Genomic DNA, 25,494 nt, shown 5'->3' with positions numbered 1-25,494 from the left:
CTGTTTGTTCTTCTCAACAAGGCAGCGCCAATCCCAAAATGACTGCCCTTTATCTCAGTCAGGCAGCTCCTGCCTCCTGCGGAGGATTTGACTTCGCTAATGGCAAGGTGATCTTATCTGATCCCAAACAAATCGTGCATTTGAATTAAAAAAAACACCTCGAGAAAGCAACGCTGTAGAAGTGTGTGGTCAGGAGCTGGAATCCATCCTGGTGTTGAGATTCCCAATTCCACATTAGATTCCAGTCTGAGGTAAGAGGGCCTGGTGCTTCAATATGAGCTAATTATCATTGCACAATCAGCCAATCAGTGTTGGTGATCGTGTTGTTTGCTTGGTTTGAGTTATTTTGCTGATTTAGGAGAATGCCCACATGGTTTTCTGGGAAGAATGTGGATCTGTTGGGTTGCCAAGCGTGAAAAGTTACAACTGACAGCAATCAGAATAGAAACCACTGAGAACCAGGGAAAAGAAATGTGAAATCATATTAAATAATGGGATTCAGATAAAAACCAGAAAGAAGGGGCATGGATTATTGTTTCATCACCTCAAATCAGGACCAGCAGACAATTAGATTTTTTCTTCACCCGAGGGACATGGGCACCGCTGACTGGGCACAGCATTTATTACCCGTCCCTAGTTGCCCCTTGAGATGCTGGGGGTGAGCTGTCTTCTTGAACCGCTGCAATCTATGTGCTGTGGGTTGATCCACAATGTCCTTAGGGAGGGAATTCCAGGATTGTGACCCAGTGGCAGTGAAGGAACAGCGATATATTTCCAAGTCAGGATGGTGAGTGGTTTGGAGGGGAGCTTGCAGGGGGCGGTGTTCCCATGTATCTGCTGCCCTTGTCCTTCTAGATGGAAATGGCCGTGGGTTTGGAAGGTGCTGCCTGAGGATCTTTGGTGAATTTCTGCAGAGCACCTTGTAGATAATACACACTGCTGCTATTGAGCGTTGATGGTGCTGAAATATACTAGCTTCTCAACCGAAATGGAATTTTAGTTGAGAAGCTAATATATTTCAGCACCATCCGTGCTGAAATCCGTGGGATTTTGTTTTGATTGGCATTGTTTCTTTGCCACATTACTGATTAAAAAGAGTGAAAGTTCATTCTCTTTCTAGGCAGAAACCCAGTGACAATGTGGTACTGAATGCTGTGGTTTTTGAGAGGTTTCAGAACTTGGTGTTACCAGTTGGCTATAAGAGGCGAAAGAAGTTAAGACCAAAAGATTTCTGGGTGGGGAGGAAATCAGAACACAAGAACTGGAATGTTGTCGAGGTTAATGAGATGAGAGCAATCCCACTTCATGATTGCTGAACTCCACACCACCCCCCCTCCAACCCCAGAGAAGGAACATATTCCCAGTCCTCAATGAATGGGGTCCTCATATAAAGCATTGTTGACCATGGATTTCTCATCTTCCAGGTTGGAAGCTTATTAGCCCCACCTGATCCAGGAAAGTGGGGCCCACATCTTGACAGAATACCCCAGGCTCCTGCAGGTTGGGGGTACGAGAGCTCTGATGGTGGGAGTCTCTGACTGAATCATATTCTTCACTGTTACTCTTGTAAAGTACACTCAGAGACAGCTCTGACTAGATTCCAAGTTTAAGGCTGGAAACCAGTTTAGCCGATCCTTGGTCTCAGTTGAGAGAGCACCATTAAGATTGTGGATTTTCTGCACTGTTGTTTTTTGAACAGTAATTATTTGCAAGTGATTATTTGTGTAGACATGTTAAAAAATAATGATCTTCAAAATTCCTTTCCAAACCCTTGGCAGGAAGGGGATTTTGAATGGACTGATGGGACAACGTATGACTATAATTATTGGGACCGCAACCAACCTGATGATGGGACCCAGTTGACAGAGGAAGAGGAAGATTGTGGCCAGATATGGTTCCGACAAAGCAGCGGTAGGCACTTTCTATGGCATAATGTCAAACTAATGACACCTTTGTTGGGAAAGTTTGGATCATTTAGGAGCTACTTCAAAATGTGGAAAAATCTAGTGGCAATGGCAGATGAATTCCACTGGTCTCCAAACGTGAGAAAAGCTTTTGAACTGTGATGAAAAACAAGCAACAAGGGAATATTTAAAAGCAAAGTACTGGAAATCTGAAAAACAGACAGTTTAAGGTTGGAAATACTCAGCAGGGAAATTGATGGGTTTAACTCAGGGTCTGATAATCAGCAACCCAGATACTTGAGGAAGTAGGGCATAAAAGGTTCCATTACTGGTCAACTTTAAAGATGTTATAGACTCTGGGACAGTTTCCACAGGCTGGAAGGAAACTAAAGTAACCCCTCTATTTTAAAAAGGTGGGAGAGGGAAAACCTGATGTCAGTGGTGTGAAAAATATTAGATTCTATGTAAAAGATTTAATCACAGAGCACATGGAAACCATTGGCAGGATTAGACAGATGCAGCATGGATTTACAGAAGGGACGTCATGCTTGACAATTCTGTTAGAATTATTTGAGAATGTACCTAGTAGAGTTGATGAAGGGAAGCCACTGGATGTAGTTTATTTAGACTTCCAGAAAGCTTTGACAAAGGCCCACATAAGAGATTAGCGTGTAAAGTTAAAGTGCGTGGGATTGAGACGGATAGAAAACCGATTGGCAAACGGGAAATAAAGAGTAAGAATAAACAGGTCTTTTTGTGAATGGCAAGCAATGACTGATGAGAGTTTGATGCCCAGCTATTCACAATATTAACAAATCAGGTGAGGAAACTAAATGTAACATTTCAAAATTTGCAGGTGACACAAAGCTGGGTGGGAGGGGGTGTTGGATTCAGAGGTGCTTTAATGTGATTTGGATAAATTGAGTAAGGGGGGAAATGCATGGCAGATGCAGTATAATGTGGCTAAATGTGAAATTATCCTCTTTGGTAGTAAAAGCAGGAAGGCAGATTACCATCTGAATGGCTATAAATTGAGAGACGGGAATGTGCAGTGAGACCTGGCTGTCCTTGTATGTCTATCGCTGAAGGTAAGCATGCAGGTCCGGCAGGTGGAAAAGAAGGCAGATTATATGTTGGCCTTTGTAGTGAGAAGATTTGAACAGAGAAGGAGGGATATCTAACTGCAATTATATAGGGGCTTGGTGAGACCTCAACTGGAATACTGTGTGCAGTTTTGGTCTCCTTATCTGAGGAACAATGTTCTTGCTATAGAGGGAGTTCAGCAAATATATAGCAGACTGATTCTTGGGATGGTGGGAGTGACTTATAAGGAGATTTGAAATCTGTTAGGATTATATGAACTGGAGTTCAGAAGAATGAGGGGGGAATCTCATAGAAACCTATAAATTTCTAATGGGACCAGACAGGGTAAATGCAGGAAGGATGTTCCCGGTGACAGGGGAGTCTAGAACCTAGGATCATTGTTTAAGGACAAGGGGTAAATGTCTTCACCCAGAGAGTAGCAATTTATGGAATTCACTAGTACAGAAAGCAGTCGAGGCCAAAACATTGAATGATTTCAAGAAGGAATTGAATATAGCACTTCAAGATAGGAATCAATGGATCTGGGGCAAAGCAGCAGCACGCTACTGAGTTCAATGATCAGCCACGATCATAACGAATGGCAGCGCAAGCTTGAATTGACAAATGGCCTGTTCCTGCTTCCCATTTTCTGTGTTTCTAACTCTTTTATTTATTCCACTGGGACTCAGATTATTCCTGTCACTGACCATGTCACTAGCATCTTTTGAAAGTAATGCTGTTCCTACAGGTAATTTTTGGAAGCCATTCCATTGGAAGACATTTTCCACAATAAATACACTTGATCGTTGTTCATTAAGAACTAGAACTAAGGCAGATAGTTGGGGATAATCTGCAGATCAACCATGAGCTAATGGTGCCTCATGTTTGAGGCTGAATGACTTGTATGTATATTTTTATGATTGCGACAAATGAAATTCAGACCAATTTTACTGAATCTCTCTGTAAACAGGTGAAGGATTTGCCAGGATTAATAAATACACTAAGGATGTTACATTAATTGGAGGCAGAAATCTGGCTGGATCTTCTGGGGCTGTTAACACTGGCTAAAGTTCCTTTGCTTTCAAAACAAATTTGTCATCTTGTGGTTTTGAAAGCTTTTAGAGTAAGAGAAACAGTAATTATGTGAGCCTTGGCTCTCTGACCTACAACCTATTCTCCTTTAAAATAAGTGACACGAATGTTTTGAAAATTCCTGGCCAGTGTGTGCAAAGACCAGAAACCCTGAGTCCCCAAAGCCTGTAACTAATTCACAGATTCATACAGCGACAAGGCCCTTCGACCCATTGAATCTACACTGACATAACTACCACTAATAATGCGCTAGTCCCAATTTCCTGCTGTAGTCCCATATCCTTGAATGTTATGATATTTGAAGTGGTCATCTAAATATTTTTCAAAGGTTGTAAGGTTTCCCAGGTAGTGTACTCCAGGTTCCCATCACCCAGTGAGTGCAAAAGTTTTTTCCCAAATCTCCTCTGAATCCCCTGCCCCTTACCCTCAAACTATGCCGTCTCACGACTGACCCCTCAACCAAGGGGAACAGCTGCTCTCTTTATCACGTACATGCCCAACAACCTTATACGTCTTAATCATGTCTTTCCTCTGTTTTCTTTACAGCAGAGAAAACTATGTATGTCTATCTAGTGTCTCCTTATAGCTCAATTTCTCCAGCCCAGGCAACATCCTGGTGAACTTCCTCTAGTGCTATCACATCCTTCCTGTATTGAGGTGACTACACACAGTGCTCCAGCTGTGGCCTGATCAATGTTCTGTCAAAGACCAATTTCAACATTACTTCCTCGCTCTTATAGCCTAAACCACATCTGATGAAAGCAGATGTCACATGTGCTTCTTAACTATCCTGTTCACGTGCTCTGCCAATTTCAGGGATCTGTGAGTAATTATGCCAAGATTCTCTGCTTCTCTAAGTTGTCCGGTGTCCTGTCATTTATTAAATACTCTCTGATTTTGTTTATTCTTTCAAAGTGCATCACCTCATACTTATCAGGGCTACATACCTTCTGCCATTGGTCTGGCCGTCTGATCAACCCATCTACATCTTCCTATAACCAACACCCATCTTTGTTACTAACCACGCTACCAATCTTGGCGTCACTGCAAATTTGCTTAACATTCCCCCAACATTTTCATCGATATCATTTTGTCTATAGAAGAAATAGTAAGGGTCCCAGTACTGATCCTTGTGGTACACTGCTGGACACAGGCCTCCAGTCACTCAAACAGCCTTCTACCACCATCCTTTGTGTCCTATTACTAAGCCAGTTTCTGATCCATCTTGCCAAGTTTCCCTGAATTCCATGTGTTTCACCCTTCCCAATCAGTTTCTCATGTGGGATATTGTCAAAAGCTTTGCTAAAATCCTTATAAACTACATCAACTGAACTTCCTTTATCCACACGCTTGATCACATTTGTGAGAAATGGTAACAAATTTGTTGGGCATGACCTCCCTCTGACGAAACAATGCTAACTATACCTCATTAACCCACGCCTTTCTAAATGGGCATTAATTCATTCCTTCAGAGTTTTCTGCTATAGTTTGCCTACCATTAAAGTGAGACTCATTGGTCTGTAATTTCCTGGTTTATCAGCACTATCCTTCTTGAAAAGTGGAACTGTATCAGCTGTCTCCAGTCCTCCAGCACTTCCCCTGTGGCCAGAGAGGAATGAAACATTTGTGTCAGGGCGCCTGCAATTTCCTGTCTCACCTCTCACGGCATCCTGGGATGCAATTAAAATTAACACAGTCGGCCACCATCTACAAGGCACAAGTCAGGAGTGGGATGGAGTATCCATCTAGAAGGACAAGGGCAGCACCACATGGGAACACCACCCCCTGAAAATTCCTCTCCAAGCCACTCACCATCCTGACTTGGAAATATATCACTGTTCCTTCACTGCCACTGGGTCACAATCCTGGAATTCCCTCCCTAAGGACATTGTGGATCAACCCACAGCACGTAGACTGCAGCAGTTCAAGAAGACAGCTCACCGCCACCTTCTCAAGGGGCAACTAGGGACGGGTAATAAATGCTGGGCCCAGCCAATGATGCTTATGACACATGAAAAAATTTAATAAACATTAAGGCTCTTGAGTAGAACTTTGAAAAACAGAATGATCTGGCCACAGAAATATAATTGGGCACAAATGTTCAGTGAAGGTCTAACATTTTTTTTAAAAACATTCTCAGGATATTTCCATTGTATTTAAAATTACAGTGCCTGAGAACGAGATAGAGTAGCCTCGCTGAATTCATTTCCGTCTAGGTCAGTGCAGTCACTTTTCCACAGAAGGTAAAGTCAAATATGATTACACAGACCAGGATAAAGGGGTCTCCATTCCTTCTAGACCCTTTGAGTAATGGGAGCTAGCTTCTTTCATCAACACAGAGGAAGCAAAAAACATGGCTCAAAAAACCATCACGGGAAAGATACAGATCAGCTGGTCTGAAGGAAAATGTATTCTCTTTATCTGTAGTCTCTGTGCTCTGAGATGAAATGCTAACACTTTTACAGGTCACTTTCCTTAAGAACTTTGCACAGGATTTTGGGATACGCAGTGTTTGTGGGAGGAGGAAGACCTGAAGGGGTGATTTCAAATCCCCCCTCCCAATCCCCCAATAGAACAGGATTACAATGGGTCCCTTGGTGAAACACAGTTGAGGTGGAGCCTGAAGAATGATAGAAAGTGAAGAGGTTCTCCATCCTTCTCAATCTGAATTAGATTTGTTCTTTGGGAGGTTGAATCATTCTGTAGTCCATAAAAAATGGGAATCGTATATTGAGGTCTCTTGATTCCATTCCTTTTGCCCTCGAAAAATGGCTAAATACCTAACAACTGGTTGGTGCATGTTGCTATAAATCAGAGAATAGAAAGTATTGAAGAAGGTGTCTGTCAGAGATCTCAGATTGTTCTGAGCATCACTCCCGTATGTGCTCTAGCAAGGAGTGGCCATCCTGAGGAGATGCTGGTGCAGGGAGGGAAGCAGAAGTCTCTGGACACTGTAACAGCTGAGTGTTAGCTGTAACTGTATCAGCGCCACATCAGTTCCATGTCAGCTTTGTGCCTTGACTAGGTGTAATCGAGGGGCAGATGTGCAATCACAGGCTACCTAGAGCACCGTCCTCGAGAGCACACACTGAATCACAACGGCCTTAGGTCAACAAGCACTTCATCAATATCACATCCACAGGTGCCATTATCCTGAGTTTGAGAGGTTCCACTCCCAACATCAACTCTTAGTCAGTACAGGAGTACAGGGGAGCCTACAAAGACGCAATAAAATCATCACAGAATGGGCCGAATGGTGAGAGAAAACCGGTTCCCATTGCTGGAAGTGTCAAGAAGCAGGGGACAGCGAAGGAACGTTGGTGCGGAGGTGGACCTTGTCCACCCCAGTCCAACACCGGCATCTTCACATCAGTAGTTTGATTCTGTCTGGTATGAAGCCCATTAACTTCATTCTGAATGTGTGAAGCAGTGAGCTACAAATTGAGAGCCTCAGACATACTGGTCATTGTAGCTGGTTTCTGATAACTAGAATGACCATGTTGGAATGGATAGCCTTGCCATAGAGCAGAGGCAAGTAGACAAGGAAACCCCTTTGATTAAAGGTTTGATGAAGTACAAGATGAGAAGCCCTCAGAGACAAAAAGTACTTTTGAACATTAACGTGCAGAGTAAAAATCAATAATCATTTCAATTGTGAGCTGGTTTTAGCCTTTTCACTGGAGAGAATGCTGATAGAGTGAAATCTCCCATTTCTGAAAGGAGAGGGTACAATTTAGAGAGTGTGGGACAAAAGAAAAGTGGGCTTTTTTCTTGATGGAAATGATTAAACAAAACAATTATTTCTGACATAGGCTGGTCCACTGGAAAGAGGCAGATTATGAAATGTCCCTCACACCTGCTGCTCCTGCTGCTGTTCAGTGCTGTCTACCCGCTCTGGTCTGTCTGTACTGTTACACCGACATCATGGGGCCATTGCTGACGGCCAGGCCATGAGGGAAACTGAATCACCTCCAACACGAAACTGAGAACAACAAGCCTCTCTGTTTAAACTCGAGCTGGATCAGATTCCAGAAACTGTGCGGTGGCCTTTAGCTGTTTCTCACAATCTGAATTGGGTGATAATGATTAATATTTCCCTTCATTCACCTCACCTGTTTATTGCTAATTTACACCGAATTACATCTTATTCTGTTGCTTACCTCCTTGGGATGTGAAACTCATATTGTGATTCTGAGGGAGTAAGGTTTATTTACAGAAATTGCTCTAAATGCTGAGCATGACAGAAATGTCCAGCAAACCATCAAAAATGTTTTCTTTAAAAGAACAAAGGAATTTTGTTTAAATATGCTAGTGTATTAATCATTGGCATCACAGAGTGAGGATATATATCACTTGGACATGATCTTCCTCAGACAGCACCTTCCATCTTGAAGAACACGGCAGCAGATACATGGGAGCCCCTTGGAACCACACCATCCTGACTTGGAAATATATCCCCATTCCTTCAGTGTCGCTGGGTCAAAATCCTGGAATCCCCTCCCTTAGGGCATTGTGGGTCAACCCACAGCACACAGACTGCAGTGGTTCAAGAAGTCAGCTCACCCCCACCTTCTCAAGGGGCAACTAGGTTCGGGTAATAAATACTGGATCAGCCAGTACCCCCTACATCCCACAAGCAAAAAGCAAAAAGCTGTAGATCACCTCTATCACTTCCTGTGGTAGCTCGTTCTATATATACACTTCTCTCTGCATGAAAATGTTGCCTCTCAGGTCCCTTTTGAATCATTCCCCTTGCACCTTAAACCTTAAGCTAATGCCCTATAGTTTTGGACTCCTCTACCCTGGGGAAAGACCATTGCTCTTTACCCTATCCATACCCTTCATGATTTAATAATCCTCTGTAAGATCACCTTTCAGCCTCCGACACTCCAGGAAAGAGATCCCCAGCCTCTCCTCATAACGCAAACCCTCCAGTCACAGTAACATGCTTGTAGATCCTTTTTGCACCCTCGCCAATAACAATAATGTCCTTCCTACAGCAGGGTAGCCAGAAATTCTTTTCTATTATTTGTGGGATGTGAGCATCACTGCCTGGGCCCAGCATTTCTTGCCATCCCTAGCTGCCCCTTGAGAAGGTGGTGGTGAGCTGCCTTCTTGAACCACTGCAGTCTATGTGCTGCAGGTTGACCCACAATGCCCTCAGGAAGGGAATTCCAGGATTTTGAGCCAGTGACAGTGAAGGAACAGGGGTATATTTCCAAGCCAGGATGGTGAGTGACTTGGAGGGGAACTTGCAGGGGGTGGTGTTCCCACGTATCTGATGCCCTTGTCCTTCTAGATGGGAGTGGTCGTGGGATTGGAAGGTGATTGAACATAGAATTCCAAACGTGGCCTGACCAATGTTTTGTACAGGCATAACATGATATCCCAACTCCTGTACTCAGTGCTCTAACTGATAAAGGCAAGTGTGCTAAGTGCCTTCTTCACCACCCTGTCTACCTGTGACACCACTTTCAAGGAACTCTGCACCTGCATCCTTAGGCATCTCTGCTCGACAACATTAACTGTGTAAGCCCTGCCCCGGTCTGTTTTGCCAACATGTGACACCTCAAATTTATCTAAATGAAACTCCATCTGCTATTCCTCAGCCCACTGGCTCAGTTCATTAAGATCCTGTTGTACTATTAGATAATGTTCTTCGTTGTCCATAATACCACCAATTTTGTTGTCATCTGCAAACTTAATAACTATGCCTCCTATATTCTCACGCATATCTTTTACACAAATGGTGAACAACAGTGGATTCAGTTCTGGCCCTTGTGGCTGGTCAGAGACCTCCAGTCTGAACAATGACCTTCTACACCACCCTCTGTCTCGTACCATCAAGCAAATGTTACATCTAGTCTACCATGCGCAGTTATGTCAAAGACCCTGATAAAGTCTGTGTAGATAAAGCGTGCTGTTGTACCTTCACCTATTTTCTTGATCACCACTTCAAAAACTCAAACAAATTTGCGAGACACAAGCCGTGTTGACTGTCCCTAATCAGTCTTTGCCTTTCCAAATACATGTAAATCCTATATTTCAGAATTTTCTCCTACCCACCATTGCCATCTGGCTCCCTGGTCTGTTTCCAGCCAGCTATGTCCTCTAGAACCCAGTGGAAAATCAGGAAACCGTTGTTCTGATATTATTCACTTTACAATCACCGAAATTCAAAGTTACTGACATTGAATTCCATTTCAAATTAATTCCTCTGTGTGAAAAGCTCCAACAGTTTACCTCCAACTGGGTTGAACAACATTTCACAAGTTCCCAAGCAGCAAACAAGCCCCTGGCACTATTTCCTTTCATTATTTTCTCGTAGTATTTCACACCCTGGGGGCATTCTCCATGGCAGCAAACAGAAAGAAATTAAACTGATACATTAACAATGACCAAACTGACTTGGCTCAAGGCAGAAATATTTATTGTAATTCATAACAAAGTCCATATTCCCAGAATAGAGGCAGTGTCCTATGAACAGACTGAGCCTGTGTTCTGGAGGCAGTAAGGACTGCAGATGCTAGAAGCTAGAGTCCATAAATGTTGAGTTGGGAAAGCGCAGCAGGTCAGTCAGCATCCGAGGAGCAGGGGAGCCAACGTTTTGGGCTGACAAAGGGTTTCGGCCAGAAGCACTGACATTCCTGCTCCTCGGATGCTGACCGGCCTGCTGTGCTTACCCAGCTCCACATTTATTGGGTCTGTGTTCTCTGGGGTTTTGAAGAATGACAAGAGGCTTCATTGAAACTTCTGCCAGTTTTCCACAGCGTGGTGGGTGGATATGGGGGTGTGGGTTTCTAGAATCGAAATGGACACAGTCTCAAAACTAGGGCTCAGCCATTTAGAGATAATGGGAACTGCAGATGCTGGAGATTCCAAGATAATAAAATGTGAGGCTGGACGAACACAGCAGGCCAAGCAGCATCTCAGGAGCACAAAAGCTGACGTTTCGGGCCTAGACCCTTCATCAGAGAGGGGGATGGGGGGAGGGAACTGGAATAAATAGGGAGAGAGGGGGAGGCGGACCGAAGATGGAGAGTAAAGAAGATAGGTGGAGAGAGTGTAGGTGGGGAGGTAGGGAGGGGATAGGTCAGTCCAGGGAAGACGGACAGGTCAAGGAGGTGGGATGAGGTTAGTAGGTAGCCCCTATTCCCAATTCCTCCGCCTCCGCCGCATCTGCTCCCACGACAAGACATTCCACTCCCGCACATCCCAGATGTCCAAGTTCTTTAAGGACCGCAACTTTCCCCCCACGGTGATCGAGAACGCCCTTGACCGCGTCTCCCGCATTTCCCGCGACACATCCCTCACACCCCGCCCCCGCCACAACCGCCCCAAGAGGATCCCCCTCATTCTCACACACCACCCTACCAACCTCCGGATACAACGCATTATCCTCCGACACTTCCGCCATTTACAATCCGACCCCACCACCCAAGACATTTTTCCATCCCCTCCCCTGTCTGCTTTCCGGAGAGACCACTCTCTCCGTGACTCCCTTGTTCGCTCCACACTGCCCTCCAACCCCACCACACCCGGCACCTTCCCCTGCAACCGCAGGAAATGCTACACTTGTCCCCACACCTCCTCCCTCACCCCTATCCCAGGCCCCAAGATGACATTCCACATCAAGCAGAGGTTCACCTGCACATCTGCCAATGTGGTATACTGCATCCACTGTACCCGGTGCGGCTTCCTCTACATTGGGGAAACCAAGCGGAGGCTTGGGGACCGCTTTGCAGAACACCTCCGCTCAGTTCGCAAAAAACAACTGCACCTCCCAGTCGCAAACCATTTCCACTCCCCCTCCCATTCTCTTGATGACATGTCCATCATGGGCCTCCTGCACTGCCACAATGATGCCACCCGAAGGTTGCAGGAACAGCAACTCATATTCCGCCTGGGAACCCTGCAGCCATATGGTATCAATGTGGACTTCACCAGTTTCAAAATCTCCCCTTCCCCTACTGCATCCCTCAACCAGCCCAGTTTGACCCCTCCCCCCACTGCACCACACAACCAGCCCAGCTCTTCCCCCCCACCCACTGCATCCCAAAACCAGTCCAACTTGTCTGTGCCTCCCTAACCGGTTCTTCCTCTCACCCATTCCTTCCTCCCACCCCAAGCCGCACCCCCCGCTACCTACTAACCTCTTCCCACCTCCTTGACCTGTCCGTCTTCCCTGGACTGACCTATCCCCTCCCTACCTCCCCACCTACACTCTCTCCACCTATCTTCTTTACTCTCCATCTTCGGTCCGCCTCCCCCTCTCTCCCTATTTATTCGAGTTCCCTTCCCCCATCCCCCTCTCTGATGAAGGGTCTAGGCCCGAAACGTCAGCTTTTGTGCTCCTGAGATGCTGCTTGGCCTGCTGTGTTCGTCCAGCCTCACATTTTATTATCTCAGCCATTTAGAACTGAGATAAGGAGGAAGTTCTTCACTGAGGGTGGTCATCTTTGCCCCAGAGCGCTGTGGAAATTCCATCATTGAGCAGGTAAATGTGGCTATCGATAGATTTCTAGAAATTAAAGATGTCAGGGAGCAGGGGATAGTGTAGAAAAACGCTGCTGAGCTACAAGATCAGTCATGATCCTATTGAATGGTGGAACATGTTTGAGGGGCTGAATGGCCTACTCCTATTTTCTACATCACCTTGTGAAGCCTGAGCCATACTTGCTGATCATAAAAACTGAGAGGCCTCTACATTAAAGCAAAGTACTCTTTTAGAAAATAAAATCCTGAATCGTAAATGGCATGTAGTAAATGATGCAAATACATCATGACCCAGTCACAAGGTCAGACAATGTAACTGCAATAACACAGAGCCATCCCTGTGCAGCACAAATGGACCTGTGCAGGGACTGTAGCTCAGGGCATCGAATCAGACTGTGACAGTCTCACACCAGGTGAATTCCACAGATTCATAACCCTTTGAGAGAAGTAACTTCTCCTTATCTCTGTTTTCAATCTGCTACCCCTTATCCTAAAGCTATGACCTCTCATTCCATATTGCCCCACGTGAGGAAACATCCCCTCTATGTCTGCCTTGTCAGTCTCCTTTAGCATCTTATACACATCAATTACATCCCCTCTCATTCTTAAAACTCCGGAGAGTATTGACGTAAACTACTCGATCTCCCTTCACAAAACAAACCCTCTATCTCTGAAATCAATCTTGTGAACTTTCTCTGAACTGCCTCCAAGACAATTACATCTTTCCTCACGAAAGGGGACCAACGCTGTAAACAGTCCCTTAAATATGCTCTCACTAACGAAAGCGAAAGATGCTGGAGATCACAGCAGGTCAGGTAGCATCCATGGAGAGAGAGCAAGTTAATGTTTCAAATCTAGATGACTTCATCTGGAATCACCTAGACACAAATGCTAGATTGTTTTCTCTCCATGGATGTTGCTTGACCCGTTCTGATTTCCAGCAATTTTTGTTTTCAGTACGGATTCCAGCACCTGCAGTAATTTGCTCCTCTTTGGTCTCGCGAATGCCTTACACATTTGCAACAATGCTTCCTTACTTTTATACTCCATTCCTTTAGCAATAAATGCCAAAATTCCATTTGCCTTATTATCTTAATTGCTTTTAGTTTTTTGTGATTCATGCACAAGGTTACCCAGATCCCTCTGCACCAAAGCAGCCTGAGTTTTATCTCCATTTAGATAATAAGTTAGGCCTTCAACTAAAATGGATAACCTCATACTAATCCACATTAATCTTCATCTGCCACATTTTGGTCCATCCACCCTACCATATTCAGTTGTAAATTTCTGATGTCTTCATTGCAAGTAACTGTCCCACTTATTTTAGTTCATGTGGCCATCTGTGTCCCATACCTTAAAGGGACAAGCCTGTGTTGGAGCTTTCAGTGTGCTATGCAAAGACAGGGCCAAAACGGGTACAGAGGGTCCAGACCATGCTGGTGAGAAAAAGATGCTAGTGGCCAGAGGAGTTTAACCTGATAAAGTGATGGACCGTATTAGACATGGAGAGATGCGCACAGGTAGGTTTAAATTGAATGTGTGGAAAGGTTAGCGGTTAGGAAGATGTAGGGATTTGGGAAGGTTAGAGATTCGGGAGAGTTAGGGATTTGGGAAGGTGTTATAAAGTGGAAGTTGACTCCCTTCTGAGAAACAAAACTGACACACCCAAAGAGGAGCACCTCACCCTATAATCAGTAAAAGGAGTGTGAAAAGTGGTGTAACCTGCCTTTCAGCAACTTCCAGTGGTTAAATAAAATAAATCCCTGACACTCACTTTACACTCAACAAGTAACAATTCACTTATCTAACTGTAATAGTGAACGAATGAACTAAACTGTTAATAAATCAAATAAATCTATTCTAACTATTCCTGAAAAAGGCAGGATTCTAATGGTATGCTGTTCCAATAGATATAATTCCCACATATACAAAAAAAAGAGAATTTAGTCTCTTGAAATTATAGTCAGGTTACATATCTTCTGGAATGTTCTGTGCCTTCTCTGTCGATTCTTCTGTCAGGAATATTAACTAGTTGTGCTGTGGGTACAGTCGTTATTTAAATGGTGCTTTCTCCAAGACATGGAGGACGCTGTAAGCCAGCACTTCTCTCGAGAACGAAGGCCTTTTAGCTCTGGTGGATGGCAGTTAGCTCTCCGTTCTAACTGCCCCCTTCTTTTATAGCCTTGATGGCACACCAATTCTTACCTTAGGATTGGTCCCATGTTGTCAACACCATCAGATTTAAATTTAATTGGTTTTGAGTATCTGAGTGCCTGGTTCAAATTAATTGGTTAAAAGCAAAAACCTGTTGTCTTGGTAACAAAACAAAACTACAGCTTGGCCTGCTAACTGCACAGGCTTTCAATATAAATGTTTAAATTCGGGTGCTTTTCGTGCACTTGCAAACTTCAAACTGCTGCTCACGGACATCCATTTTAAATCTTAAGGCATAGGTAAGGTACTTCATCTTTTAAAGGGACCATCTTTTCTCTCCCTAGCATTTTACAAACACCAAATTCACAAGCACTCAACCCAACTCACAACAAAGGTTATGGATTTGGAATGGTCAAGGATTTGGAAATATTAGGGATTTGAAAAAGTTAGGTATTAGATAATTAAAAATATATTTGGTGGACCTCCTGGACTCCTTGTTTATTCGGTGGTATCTTGAGCACATTATTTTACTTATATGCATTACTTCTGTTTTTCTGCAAAAATCAGTATTGTCGCTGACCTGTTAAGCATTTACAGAATTTTCTGCTTTTATTGCTTTCCTGTACAATTAGTATGCTGTGTGAGTGGGTATCTCTAACCTCCCTCACTGGATGACAAACACAGGGGACTGAGTGGACCATGGGGTTTACATGCCACCTGTAATCTGAAGGTTATAAAGCCAGCCACAGGCCCAATGTTACACAGGTTTGGCGTGAGGAGGGTGTGGTTACAATGCTCCCATTCTACCCTGGAATCATGTTCCGCTTCCCTGACTCTGGAAGATTTGGATTTAGATTTTTTTGGTATGTGTGCCCAAGTACAGTGATACACAAGTACAGTGATACAGGAATACAGTGATACACATGCACAGTGATACAGGAATACAGTGATACAGGAGTACAGTGATGCAGGAGCACAGTGATACAGGATTGCAGTGATACAGGAGCACGGTGATACAGGAGCACAGTGATACGGGTATACAGTGATACAGGAATACAGTGATACAGGAATACAGTGATACAGGAATACAGTGATACAGGAGTGCAGTGACGCAGGAATACAGTGATAGGGGAGCACAGTGATACGAGTACAGTGATACAGGCATACAGTGAAACAGGAGTACAGTGATACACATGCACAGTGATACAGGAATACAGTGATACAGGAGCACAGTGATGCAGGAATAGAGTGATACAGGTGCACAGTGATACAGGAGTACAGTGATTCAGGAGCCCAGTGATACAGGAATACAGTGATACAGGAGTACAGTGATACAGGAGTACAGTGATACAGGAGCACAGTGATACAGGAATACAGTGATTCAGGAGCACAGTGATATAGGAGCATGGTGCTACAGGAGCGTGGTGATACAGGAATACAGTGATACAGGAGCACAGTGATACAGGTGCACAGTGATACAGGAGCATGGTGATACAGGAGTACAGTGATACAGGAGCATGGTGATACAGGAATACAGTGATGCAGGAGCACAGTGATACAGGAGCACAGTGATACAGGAGTACAGTGATACAGGAGCATGGTGATACAGGAATACAGTGATGCAGGAGCACAGTGATACAGGAGCACAGTGATACATTAATATAGGAGCACAGCGATATAGGAAGACAGTGATACAGGAATACAGTGATACAGGAGCACAGTGATGCAGGAATACAGTGATTCAGGAGCCCAGTGATACAGGAATACAGTGATACAGGAGTACAGCGATACAGGAGCACGGTGATACAGGAACACAGTGATACAGGAGTACAGTGATACAGGAGCACAGTGATACAGGAATACAGTGATACAGGAGTACAGCGATACAGGAGCACGGTGATACAGGAACACAGTGATACAGGAGCATGGTGCTACAGGAGCGTGGTGATACAGAAATACAGTAATACAGGAGCACAGTGATACAGGAGCACAGTGATACAGGTGCACAGTGATACAGGAGCATGGTGATACAGGAGTACAGTGATATAGGAGCATGGTGATACAGGAATACAGTGATACAGGAGCACAGTGATACAGGAGCACAGTGATACAGGAGTACAGTGATACAGGAGTACGGTGATACAGGAATACAGTGATACAGGAGCACAATGATACAGGAGTACAGTGATACAGGAATACAGTGATACAGGAGTACAGTCATAAAGGAGTGCAGTGATACAGGAGTGCAGTGATACAGGAATACAGTGACACAGGTGCACAGTGATACAGGAGCACAGTGACATAGAAGTACAGTGATACAGGAGCACAGTGATACAGGAGACAGTGATACAGGAGCACGGTGATACAGGAATACAGTGATACAGGAGCACGGTGATACAGGAGCACAGTGATACATTAATACAGTAATACAGGAGTACAGCGATATAGGAAGACAGTGATGCAGGAATACAGTGATACAGGGGCACAGTGATGCAGGAATACAGTGATACAGGAGCACGGTGATACAGGAATATAGTGATACAGGAGCAGAGTGATACAGGAACACAGTGATACAGGAGTACAGTGATACAGGAATACAGTGACATAGGAGCACAATGATACAGGAGTACAGTGATACAGGGGCACAGTGATACAGGAGTACAGTGATACAGGAGTACGGTGTTACAGGAGTACAGTGATACAGGAGTATGGTGATACAGGAGTACAGTGATACAGGAGCAGAGTGATACAGGAGTACAGTGATACAGGAGTACGGTGATACAGGAGTACAGTGATACAGGAGTACAGTGATACAGGAGCAGAGTGATACAGGAGTACAGTGATACAGGAGTACGGTGATACAGGAATACAGTGATACAGGGGCACAGTGATACAGGAGTACAGTGATACAGCGGCACAGTGATACGGGAGCACAGTGATACAGGAGTATGGTGATGCAGGAGTACAGTGATACAGGAGTATGGTGATACAGGAGTACAGTGATACAAGAGCACAGTGATACAGGAGTACGGTGATACAGGAGTACGGTGATACAGGAATACAGTGATACAGGGGCACAGTGATACAGGAGTACAGTGATACAGGGGCACAGTGCTATAGGAGCACAGTGATACAGGAGTATGGTGATACAGGAGCACAGTGATACAGGAGTATGGTGATACAGGAGTACAGTGATACAGGAGTATGGTGATACAGGAGTACAGTGATACACATGCACAGTGATACAGGAGTATCCTGAAAGGTGTACAGAGCTGCCCTCCCCAATGTCATCTCGTTTATACACTCGATTACAAAATCTGAATTTTCAAAAAAAGCAGAAATAAAACAATGCTAACGTCCAGCTGAGGGCAAGTCCCTGATGGATTCCTAGGGATGGATGGCCTTAGTTTGGAGAAAAGGGATGGAGAAATAGGGTCATTTTTCATCGAATTGGTAAAATATCTTTGGGGAGCATTCAAAACTACTTCATGTTTATAGCTAAGGACTTCCTGCAACGCGTAGGGGAAAGCACCAGCGACAGTACTTGCCAGCAGGCAGTTTAACAGGGAGGGGAAGAATGGAGGGAGGCCGGCGGGGGTTGGGGGGGGGGCGCGGTATAGTGGGGGTGGGTGTGGCGCGTGTTCCTTCGCTCTTGTCAAATTTAACCTGATGATCATACCGTCTTCTCTTTACAATCACAGCTCAGTTTGAGAGGGGCAAGGAGGAGGAGGTGGGCCCTGGAGGGGCAGGGAAGAGGAGGGCCCTGGACGGGCAGGGAGGAGAAGGGCCCAGGAGATGCAGGGAGTAGGAGGAGGGTGGTGCAGGGAGGAGAAGGGCCCAGGAGATGCAGGGAGGCGGAGGGTCTAGAAGTGCAGGGAGGAGGAGGGTCTAGAAGTGCAGGGAGGAGGAGGGTCTGGAAGTGCAGGGAGGAGGAGGGTCTGGAAGTGCAGGGAGGAGGAGGAGGGGAGAGGGGCAGGGAGGAGGGGTACCCTGGATATGCAGGGAGGAGTAGGACGGAGGGACAGGGAGGAGGAAGGTCTGGAAGTGCAGGGAGGAGGAGGGGGGAGGGGCAGGGAGCAGGAGTGCCCTGGTGATGCAGGGAGGAGGAGGAGGGAGTTGCAGAGAGGAGGAGGGTCTGGAAGTGCAGGGAGGAGGAATGCCCTGGAGATGCAGGGACGAGGAGGAGAGAGGAGCAGGGAGGAGGAGGGCCTGGAAGTGCAGGGAGGAGGAGGGTCTGAAAGTTCAGGGAGGAGGAGGAGGGAGGGACAGGGAGGAGGTGGGTCTGGAAGTGCAGGGAGGAGGAGGGGGGAGGGGCAGGGAGCAGGAGTGCCCTGGTGATGCAGGGAGGAGGAGGAGGGAGATGCAGAGAGGAGGAGGGTCTGGAAGTGCGGGCGGGGGGGGGGGGGAGCGGAGGGAAAGTGCGTCACTCAGGACAACATGGATGATGGAGGGAGCTGGAAAAAACCGAGGCCTGGCTTGGGGGTGGGAAGGTATCGATGGCCGAGGCTCAGACAGATTGCATCAATGGGAGGGCCGGTTCCAAAAACGGGTCCAAATGAGTTTCTGCTCCTGTGTGTTCACTTACTCAGAACTGCATCTGCTTTGCCAAAAGAATTGGAGGGAGAGATATGGTCAAGTCCTTCAGGGCTGACAGGGAGGGTAATGGTGAGGAGGAGGATGAGTACCTTGTGAGGGGCGATGAGGATATGAAAGTGCTGGTTTTGACAAGCGCTTTCACACCTCGTGAAATAATTTTCAAAAGCCTTCTCTTTTTTTGAATGAGGAAAGTTAAATGGAAATGTGACTTAAAATCAACATGTTTAAGATGAATGTGCATTCATACTGAATGTGCATTTCTCCTTTTTCTGTTCCCAGCTCTCCGATCCTGGAATGACAATCGCTGCAGTCGAGAATTTCCATTTGTTTGTAAAATTCCTTCCCTGGAGAACAATTAATTGCCAAAGTGCCTTGGGCTGTTTGGATTACAATTTGAAGTGGATTTCTTTGGATCTAGCAGCCTGGAAGCTCAAACATTGAAATGGAACTGAGCAAAACAATGTTCCAAAGTTCTCATCAAAGTGCCACACTATTTAGTGTCAATATTGACTGCTCTGGGTTGGAAAAAAGGTCCTTGGCTTATGTTGTGGCCTTTTCACTTTCAATCTTCAATTAATCATAGTCTTTTTGATACGTAGCATGATTGCATTGTGTATAACGTAGCACCGAACATTAATATTCTCAAATTGACTTTCTGTCCAAACACATGGTCATTGTTTTTGATTGATTGGTCAAATGGTTTCCAAGAATGTATTAGTTTGAGATTTGTCATGTATATTTGTCTTATGTTAGATCATTTAGTCGTAAGCCCTCCAAATTAGATATTTGTTCTGATTCAACAACAGCTCAGAAATACGTGCTTTTAATTTTGCATTGCTGTTTACACCTCAGCATGTTATGAGAAGGTAACGTTTTATTTCCTTCGCAGTATAATCTTATCACAATTTCCCACCTTCCACTTGTTTGCTGGAGCAAGTTGCCCAAGCAAGTTTTTCACTTGCTTCTCTCCTATTTCCCCTCAGATCCTCTCACCCGCTCATCCCACTGAACTGCTGTCTAGTTCCTTTTGAGGGCTTCCATATTCATTGATATAGTTAATGGCTCTTTCTCCTCAACTCATCTCCACTTTCCTTCAACTGTCTCTGCTCCACTAAGATTATCCAAGCAAATCGATGCACCACCTCTTTTCTCGCAACCCATCTTGTCCCCTTCTCAAACCCCCCTGTCCATCCCGTTCCCAATACCTCCTTGTCCATCCCATTCCAAATCTCTAACATCCCTGTCCAAGCTGCTCCCAATTTCTTACCTCCCCAATCTCTAACCTCCCAGACCATCTCATTCCCAATCTCTAACATCCCTGTCCAAGCTGTTCCCAATCTCTAACCTCCCAGACCATCCCATTCCCAATCTCTAACATCCCTGACTGAGCTGTTCCCAATCTCTAACCTCCCAGACCATCCCATTCCCAATCTCTAACATCCCTGATCAAGCTGTTCCCAATTTCTAACCTCCCAGACCGTCCCAGTCCCAATCTGTAACATCCCTGACCATTCCATTCCCAATCTCTAACATCCCTGTCCAAGCTGTTCCCAATCTCTAACCTCCCAGACCATCCCATTCCCAATCTCTAACATCCCTGTCCAAGCTGTTCCCAATCTCTAACCTCCCAGACCATCCCATTCCCAATCTCCAACATCCCTGTCCAAGCTGTTCCCAATCTCTAACCTCCAAGACCATTCCATTCCCAATCTCTAATGGCCCAGTCCTATCTAAGGCCTTTGAATAGGCTGTTGCCTCAAACCTATGTTCATCATAACAGTTGCCCCATGTTTGACTTCCTCCAGTGAGGTTTCTGTTCCTGCCACATTAACAGAGCTGCTCTCATGGAAGCATGTAATGTGTTGTTACTGTGACACGGGTAATCCTTCCCTCCTCATCCTCATTGCCAGCTGACCATACCATTAGTGCCCAGCCTGCGCAGTTAAAACTGGACCCATCACTATCAATCTTGCCATAACCTGTTCCTGCCCAATTCCCTCCCGTGTTCCTCAGACTGAATCCTTGGTCCCTCCTTTTCACATCTACGTACTGTTCCATGATAATATTGTTGGAAAGCCAAGTGTTAGTTTCCGCGTGTTCACTGATTATGCCCAGTTCTACCTCACCAGCAGCTCTCTCCTTCCCCACATAGTCTCAATCGTGTCATACTGTACTTCCAGCCCACAGGGCCAGATGAACAAAATTATCCTCCAACTAATTCTCGGAAAGACTGAGCCCAGTTTCTCCAAACTCTGTTACCTAGGCTATACTCCAATGCTCTCTGATAGTTCTCTCAGGCCACAAGACTCCTCATAGCTTTGTTGTCTGAATTAATCCTGAGATGAATTTCTCACCACAGCCCCATACCATCACTTTCCCCAACTCTGTAAAATCACTGGATTCCAGCCTTGCCTTAGTGCATTTCCTGCTGAGAATCTTGTCCATGCCTTTGTTTCTTCTGAATTTAACCATTCCAACTCAATCTGGCCAGCCTCCAGCTTTCTACTTCCTGCAAACACAATATTACCTCAAAACTCTGCTGCTGTGCCTTAACTCACACCCAGTGCCAATCACAAACCATGCCCTATTCCGAGTTCAACGATGTCTCAAGTTTAAAATTTTCTTCCTTGTTTTCAAATTTGTCCAGACGTGGCCCTCTTCCTCTGTAATCTCCTGCACGCCCACAAGACTCAGAGATACCTGGTCTCCTCCAATCCTGGCTCCTTCAGGATCCCTGATCTCTACGATTGAAGGCTGTCCTATGGCTATAGGCATGCAAAGTTTTGCTTGGAACCTCTCTACCACTTGATTTCTCCTTCCTCCTGAAAAGGTGCTGTTTAAAACCTACCTCATCTGCCCAGATATCTCATTATGGGGCTCAGAGTCAACTGTTATTGGCAAAAAAGTTCCTATAAAGTGCCTTGGGTCATTTTACTACATTCATATTGTTGCTGTTATGAGGTTGATATCACTTCAGAAACCTATCTTTTCATATCTCACAGACGTTTCCGTGTCATATACCTGGGATATTGTAATCTCCCCAGTCTTTCAGATGTGCTGGTGAAGTGTGACATATTGTAGTTCAGGTACAGATATGAAGCATACCATTTCACCATCAGCCCAACTTCTGAGATTGAGACCAGAATAATGTGATGGGAAGGAAAAACTATGTGGACATAATTCAAAATAGAATCTAACAATAACCACAAAGCCTGTCCAAATGCTGAAAAGTATCAGATTATACCACTAATAGTCATTCAGTACCCAGAGAGATTTGGTGTTGACTGTCACAAGACTTTTAGAAATTGATAGTATGGCTAATAGTTTCATCAGTCTCATCATTTCCAAACATTTCTGAACTGACCCACCTTAAACATATTCTATACTCTTCTCGTGATTTCCACAAATAGAGAAACATTCTGAATGACAAATGTCACTCTCATGGGGAATTGTTTGATGATATAAAGAAAGTTTCTTAATATAATATGTTTCCAGTGTTGACCAAGTACGTATAAAGCACAACTAATAAACTAGGAAATAATGAAAGCAATAGTGATGTGACCGAATACTAAATGTTAAACATAGGACCTGAGCCTGCATTTGAATTTTAAAATCATCTTTTATTGTGCACAATTTGCTGCTTTTAACTTGTTACTGTTTGATTAGAAAGTAAACCAATTAATAATTGGCAGTTTTGCATAAGTGAAAACTGTAATCCTGTTACATTGTGTACTTCATTTGAAAGCACACATAGCCATTCTAAAACATCAAGCCATTGCTGAAAGCAGCTTTGATTTAGCTTTTTTACTTGATGTTTCCTGGTCAGTTTTATTCATTTCAGAATCTTTCATGTGGGGGGCAGCTTAGGCTACCATTATTTCTGGGACACAATTCAAATCGATTATGGCAAAAATATGTAGACAATCATAATGGAAAAGGATTTTCACATTTAACTGTTTGCCAGACGACAAAGGAGGACCACATATCAGCTGGGGTTGATTTTGTGCCTGTCCCCACATCCCTGCAGTGCTGTTACACACAGCTCTCCAAAAGATAAACAACTATTTAGAACCTTATGTTCCGGATTAAGCGCCATGCCTTGTTGCTTGATTATATGGGTTTTTTCTCCAACAGTGTGAGCAACTGTTACACATCAGAAATGGTTCTCTGCATGCTCACTGAACACAACAACAGAAAAGAGAATTCTGTCTCAGAGCAGCAGAGTAATCTCAGATATAGACTTTTTTTTATTATTGTCTAGGAACTGTATAACTGCTCAGGCCCAGTCACAGGCCCAGCTCAAAGGTCCTTTCGCCCATTTATTTGTTGCCCATTCCTAATTGTGCTTGAGATGTTGTTAATATTGAGCTGCTACAGGATCATAAGAAATAAGAACAGAAGGAGGCCATTCAGCCCCTTGAGTTTGCTCCACCATTCAATAGGATCATGTTCTAATCAAATATTCCTCACATTCACCTTCCTGCCCTCTCCCTGTAACATTTGATTCGCTAATTAATCAAGAATCTATTTCAGCCTTAAATAGACACAAGCACTCTGCCCCCACTGCTCTCTGTGGGGAAGAGTTCCAAAGACTCACAACCCTCTGATAGAAGAAATTCCTCCTCATCTCTGTCTTGAATTGGTGCCCTTTTATTCTGACACTGTTCTAGGCTCTCGCATGAGGGGAAACATCCTCTCAGCATTTACCCTGTCAAGCCCCTTCAGAATCCAATATGTTTCAATGAGATCACCTCTCCTTCTTCTAAACCCCAGTGAGCACAGTCCCAACCTGTTTAGCCTTTGTTCATAAGGCAATACTTTCATACCAGGTGTCATCCTCCTGAAACTTCCCTGAACCGCCTCCAATGAAATGACATCTTTCCATGAATAAGGGGAACCAAAACTGCTCACTGTACTCTAGATGTGGTCTCACCAGCACCTTGACCAGCTGCAGTAAGACTTCCCTATTCTAATACTCCAACCCCCATGAAATGAGGCTCAGCTTCCTGATTATGTGCTGCCCCTGTGAGCTAGCTTTCTGTGTTCAGTGCACAAGTTCACCCAAGCCCCTTTGTGTTGCAGTTTTCTGCAGTATTTATCCACCTAAACAGTATTTCTTGTGGTTCTTCATTCCAAAATGAAGCAACTTCTCAATTTCCCACTTTACTCCATTTTGAATTGCGGTGCTGCAGGGGTGGGGGTCGGGTGTGGGGGCGAGCGTGTGTGGTGGGGGTGTGAAGCTCCTGACAGAATGCAGTTGGAATGGGACTCCATAGGGGTTTGGAGCAGAAGGAGATCATTCGGCCTTGGACCCTGTTCCACCGTCCAACACCATCATGTTTTGTCACATATCCCACTTTTCCATCTGCCTCTGATAACCTTGACCTTTCTGCCTGACAAAAATCTATCTTCCCCGCTGCCCACCCCATTATAAAGATCCTTAACCTCACCCGCACTGCCTTTTGTGGCTGAGAGCTTCAAAATCAAACGACTGTCTGAGAAAAAAATAATTCCCCTCATCTCTGTCCTAAAATGGTGATCCCTAATTTTAAAATAGTTCCCCCAAGCTCTGGACTGACCCACAAGAGGAACCATCCTTTCTACATCCACCTTTTGCAGATCATTCAGGATCTGCTGCACTTCAATCAAGTCACCCCTGACCCCAGCCTCCAAACTCCAGCAGAAACTAGCCTGGTCTGTCCAACCTCACCCCGCGAGCCACCCCACCTTGTTCCAGCGATCAATACAGTAAATCTCCTATGAACCTCCTCCAGCTCATTGACATGGGGCAAGAGGTGAGAGTTAAGCACCCATAGGTTTGGGTGAGGGCCCAGAGGTGGGTAGGGTGAGGGGGTGAGAAGTAGAAGATGAGGAGGCAAGGGGTTGGGGTGAGGAGACCAGATAAGGGGGATGACAGCACAAGAGGTAGGTTTGGCAGGCAAGAGGTGAGGAGAGAAAACCCACAGACAGGGGGGTGTGGAACCTGGCATTGATGAAGTGGAATGCCCCCGTTTCTTGGCAATGTCTATACAGTTGGTCTCCTTGGCCATGCTTTCTGGGCTTGACTCTACTGTGGGACTGACACCATTCTCACTCACATTGCCCAGATCCATGGCCATGGGCTGATATGCAGAGAGCTGTGATGCTGTGCTTCTAAACACTCATTGCT

At 45.0% G+C, this 25,494-nt stretch overlaps 1 protein-coding gene across 2 annotated transcripts in view; it reads left to right on the top strand.

The window, feature by feature from the left end:
- The window catches only part of clec19a (C-type lectin domain containing 19A), a 117,323-nt gene that overhangs the window by 50,495 nt on the left and 41,334 nt on the right, over positions 1-25,494 (top strand). Inside the window, exons 4-5 of one of the 2 annotated variants that reach the window (XM_048551676.1) lie at positions 1,779-1,911; positions 19,605-24,505. In XM_048551676.1, the coding sequence (XP_048407633.1) occupies positions 1,779-1,911; positions 19,605-19,684 (213 nt within the window). In that variant the 3' untranslated portion in view covers positions 19,685-24,505. Of the gene's footprint in view, positions 1-1,778; positions 1,912-19,604; positions 24,506-25,494 lie in introns of those variants that run through there. The other variant, XM_059654200.1, reaches the window with a different exon arrangement.

The sequence above is a fragment of the Stegostoma tigrinum genome, chromosome 23 (genome assembly GCF_030684315.1).
Source record: "Stegostoma tigrinum isolate sSteTig4 chromosome 23, sSteTig4.hap1, whole genome shotgun sequence".
NCBI classification, from domain to species: domain Eukaryota; kingdom Metazoa; phylum Chordata; class Chondrichthyes; order Orectolobiformes; family Stegostomatidae; genus Stegostoma; species Stegostoma tigrinum.
The sequence above is the reverse complement of the archived record's forward strand: the minus strand, read 5'-3'. Positions and strand labels throughout refer to the sequence as shown.